This window comes from Ictalurus punctatus, chromosome 7, assembly GCF_001660625.3.
Source record: "Ictalurus punctatus breed USDA103 chromosome 7, Coco_2.0, whole genome shotgun sequence".
Lineage (NCBI taxonomy): Eukaryota > Metazoa > Chordata > Actinopteri > Siluriformes > Ictaluridae > Ictalurus > Ictalurus punctatus.
Window position 1 is genome coordinate 25,762,600 of NC_030422.2, and position 5,000 is coordinate 25,767,599.

The following is a 5,000-nucleotide window of genomic DNA, read 5'->3' on the forward strand; positions in this document are numbered from 1 at the left end:
TTGCAAAAGGGGGGCCTCGGTCAAATGTTAACGCCATTTGGGGGGCCTTGCCCTGGAAAAGTTTGGGAACCCCTGACCTAACTAACTAGCGTGAATGAGATTTATTATTATGAGGGAATAATAAGGAAAAGGACGGCCAGAGTTTTCACGCAAACCAAAGGAAGGGGATTTACAGATGGCTACGTCGACTCTCGCTGTGCTACAGAACTCGCTTCAAAGTGTAAAAATCCCTACGCGGATACGGATGAACACGCCGGAGACGCTCGAGCAGCTCGTTAGGAAACTCGTTTCGTCGTACAGAAGGTCAACACTGAGCAAGTGGCTTTTAGCTTTTACGCTGCTTTCACACGGAACCAGCTGTCACAGGGCCCTGATATCCATAATAAACATAATTACTTCAAGACCTTCCTGTTCCAACGAGCTTACAGGAACTTTTATTGCGCTGCATTTTACAATACTTCCTTAAATAACATTATATTTATATCAGTGCACTTTAACTCTTTTTTTTATTTTTCCCAGAAGCCAAAACGTCATCTGCGCCATGTTCAGCACTGAACGTATGTGCGATGTCGTGCTCTACAGCAGTGCTTCATGGCTCATATGAAAGTGTTTTACTATGAAAAAAATCTTTAGCTATATCTCTGTAGCAGTGTTAATGCAGAACGGTGTGAATTGTTTGCCCAGCAGGGGGCTCACACGTCCCCGCTTTCCCATCGTCCTGCTCACCAGCAGCTCAGCACAGAGTCACCGCACTCTACACACAGAAACCCAACAGCGTCCGGACTGATCTTAAATCAGACGTGCGGCGATAAAATAATTCCTCTGTTTATATTGAGCGAGACTGTCCGCTAAGCCGATTGGAACGGAACGCCTGTGTGCCGCTTTATATTCGGTCTGTTCCATGTTAACTTCTGTTTCGCATTTTTATTTCCTTGATTTCCTCGCTTTTCAATTGTTTATTCGTTTTAACTGAGGGAAGAGGAGCTTGCTCGTGCGACTTCGAAGGGTGAAAATTCGTGTGACCAAAACGAAGACTCCAACAGCATTGTAATATAAGCTGTACCGTATGAATGTGTGTGTGTGAGACCTGAGTTTAGGTTTGGGTGTGCTCAGGATGCTGTCGGTCTCCTCCATCTCTGGACCGCTGTCACTCGGGTTGTACATCTCCAGGCTGTCATAGAGCTCGTCCAGGTCCTCCTCCACCTCCTGGATCTGCTCTCGTGAGACGTGCTCCAACCCGAAACCGACCTACACGCGCGCACACACACACACACACACAGAGTCAGAATGCAGCTTTAAGAGCCTCAGCGCCTTTCAGCACATAGAGAAAGTGAGAAAGAGTAAGAGAGAAAGAGAAAGGCAGAGACCGTCATGAACAAAAGCAGGAACAAACTGAAAGCGTGGAGTATAAAAGCGCGAGTCTGTCCAAAACGCATGTCTCAGCACGAGGGTGAGAGGAGGAGAGCAGAGCGCTGGAGCACTGCACTGTCACAGTGCTGTGGGTTTAGAGTTTACATTTACACCTACGCAGCTGACTCAACTCGAGAGCTAATACTATAATAATAAAACTACAGTATCTATATATCTATAAAAGCTTTCCTCCTTGTCTTTTCCAAAATAAATATTGTCTAGCCTTAAACCACACCTATTATGGCTTTGAAACGTGCCTAATTTTGTTTTAAATGTTTATTACAATAAATTTACATGCCTCCAAGGTCAAAAAAACACTAACGTGCTTATAATTTAAATTGCAGCATTACTTTTTCCCCCCCAAGTGTCACAAATGACTCATTAAACGATTCATCCTAAACTCCTCTTTTCAGTGAGCATACTCTGCTCTGATTGGTCAGAAGTCCCAGTCTGTTGTGATTGGTTTACTGCCGTCAGCATGTGTTGGAAAGGAAACGCCCACTATCGTAACGAGTTTCAGCTCCGTCTGTCAGCGAGCAGCCGATGAAGACCAGAGGCGGGGTTTTGTTGTTACAAACCTACAGGAAGTAATGTTCGGAATCACTAACGACTCGATTCAGCTGTTCAGAATCGATTCCTTCTTTTGGGAGCCAATGACTCCGTTTATCCTGCACTTTGACTTTTTAACCTTTGCAGACGTTTTATCTGAAATACCATAACAGGGGCACTTTAAGGACTCGGACTCGAGTCTGACTCGGCCCCTTGTGGACTCGATCGGTTAAGGACGTGGTCTCGACTCGAACTCGGCAAAGGTGGACTGGGCCCCGACGCTAGAAACTCTCACACAGGAGATGAGTCAGTGTAGTCATAGTCATATAGAAAGTGTCTGATGTAGCGCTTTGTGACAAGTCAGAAATTTACTGGTCGACATTTGGCTAACTATGAGGTGAACACGTGCTGTGCTAGCAGGAGAACGCTTATTAAAAGCATTTCTTTGCTTGGTTTTGTCAGTGGTTCTATATACCTGTGTATTTCTGAAGAGACTATCATCCATGCATGCTGATTAACCTGGCTAATAAACGCAGAAGCGTGTAGCGCAGCTACAAAAACACACTTTGTTTAAATATATACACAAAACAAAAAGCTTTTTTTGTGAACTCATTAGCAAGTCGGGTCCCCGCTTTTCTCTGGCTGTTGAATGAGAGAAGGGAAAAAAAAAAGAAAAGCTATTGACTGTTAGCCTACAGAGCGTTATTGTACACCAGGCGACTGTGAATAAAACAAACAAACAAACTAACAGCATACAGTTCAGGTCGGAAGTTTACATACGCCTCACAGGACCTGCAAAATGCTAATTAGTAAAAAAAATAAACAAAATAAACTTGATGCAATTTTTATGATCCTTTATTCATTTATTTATTTATTTTTTAAAGTTGTTGATTTAGTACTGCCCTGAATAAGCTCTCTCACATAACAGCTGTTTCAGGGGATCAGCTCTTCATATTTAATACTTTTTAATACTAAATTCAAGACGTTTCCTAAATAATTTAAGACCTGAACGCCACTTGGACCGTGCTACACCATACGTCAGCTGTAACGGATTGCGTTCATGCAGATACGCCCGGTTCTGGCTTTAAGTAAACTACAGCGGAGTAAACGTCTATAGAGGCAGATGGGAGACCCTAACCCTAACCCGTATCCTTTTAGCATTACCGTGTGTTCAAACGGCGAAAGGAACAAAACATGCAGTATTTCCTTCACATGACTTTCCAAGACAGGGAAACACCACACAGAGATGGATTACGGGAGTCAGGAGGGGAAAAGACGTGGAATGTCCCATCGCTCCCTCAGCAGCGGTATTACAAACCCCCTCACAGCGGTGTTTACCAGTGGGTTTCTAATTTAACACCAGGGTAATGTAACAAGTAGCGTTATAAATATACATACATGTTTGTAAAGAAGAAATATATATATATATATATATATATATATATATATATATATACACACACATACATACATACATACATATATATATATACACACACACACATACACACATACATATACATACATATATATATATATACACACACACACACACACTTTTTCTAATTTGTAATATTACTATTGCACTGAATAATACTTAATAATAATAATAATAATAATAATATTAATACTTTTATTTGGGGTTGAAATAGTAATACAACAATAATAATATATTTCTGACTTAATTCACGTTTGTGTGTTCGACCTTGTGGCTTTTATTTTGGTGGAAAACCACATGGAGACCTCCTTTTAGTTGGCAACAGTTTCTTTTAAATCCACTTCTCGTTACCGATCAGGTGAAATGCTGGAAGCCTCTGCCCACAGAGATGTCTGAAGATTACGCTAACGTAAAGCCAAAGTGAATCTGGCGCGTGTCGAGTGTAAACGCAGGTTATAAGCGACTCCAACTCGCGGCACGGACGGAGATGAAGTCCCATTGACATTTATTCATTAAGCAGACGCTTTTATCCGACGTGACGTACGGATGAGGAGATCTGGGGTGGAGCGGCGTTTACTGTGACCCGAGCCGCTCTAAAACACTGATGAGCAACACACACACAGAGTGCGACACAGTCACACGGCTTTACCATCTCAACCAGCAATGAGTCAAAACAACATCTACGTCTGCGTTACGGTGTCGGGGCGGCTGCGTTTTTGAGACCTTCGAAACGTGAATTTAAGACATTTTAATGCTAACTTGTTTTTACATTGAGGAATTTAAGACGTTTTAAGGACCTGCAAACACCCTGTGTTTACATATAGTCCACAAGACACAATAATAACTGAATTTACACAAAAGCTTACACTCGCTCGGTTCTTAACCCCGTGTGTCGTTACCTGGATGATCAGCGACCGTGTTTATGTTTTGTGAGAGTTCTTCATGAGTCCCGTGTTTGTCCTGAGCAGTTAAACTGCCCGCTGTTCTTCAGGAAAATCCTCCAGGTCCGGCACATTCTTTACTTTTCTAGCATTTTCTGCATATTTGATCTCTTTCCGACAGCGGCTATATGATTTTAAGACCCATCTTTTCACACCGAGGACGACTGAGGGACTCGTACACGACTATTACATAAGGGGGGGTGTAAACTTTTGAACAGGATGATCAGTGTAAATTGTTATTATTTTGTCTTCTGGGAAAAATGTAAATATCGTATGTAGCTTGTGAAGGGCGGTGCTACATGAAAAAAAAAAGATCTTTAAACAAAATAATAACAATTTCCTCTGATCGTCCTGTTTAAAAGTTTACACCCCCCCCCACGCTTTTTTTTTTTGCACATGAACGGGAGAGTAGTCAAATTGCTTAGTGGATTGGTCAAGCAGTCGATCAACTCCACTTAACCAGTCTGATTTGATCTGAAGGACAACGTGAAGGATTTGTATTCTGACTGGATGAAGTAGAGAGAGCTAGAGCGCGACACAATGAGCATGAAGAGACAGAAACATCACCTCGTCTGAAACTTTAAACCTCTTCAGCAGGGCCACAAACTTCTGCTTGATGTTGGGTTGCTGCAGAACGAAACCAGAACAGAGTTTGCTAAACA

The 5,000-nt window shown here is 42.3% G+C and overlaps 1 protein-coding gene across 1 annotated transcript in view; it reads right to left on the bottom strand.

Moving 5' to 3' along the window:
* Window positions 1-5,000, bottom strand: part of LOC108267249 (phosphofurin acidic cluster sorting protein 1) — a 71,418-nt gene that overhangs the window by 14,183 nt on the left and 52,235 nt on the right. The window contains exons 8-9 of the mRNA XM_053681491.1: window positions 4,906-4,965; window positions 1,088-1,248 (exon numbers count right to left, since the gene is read on the bottom strand). Of these exons, the coding sequence (XP_053537466.1) occupies window positions 1,088-1,248; window positions 4,906-4,965 (221 nt within the window). The remainder of the gene's footprint in view (window positions 1-1,087; window positions 1,249-4,905; window positions 4,966-5,000) is intronic.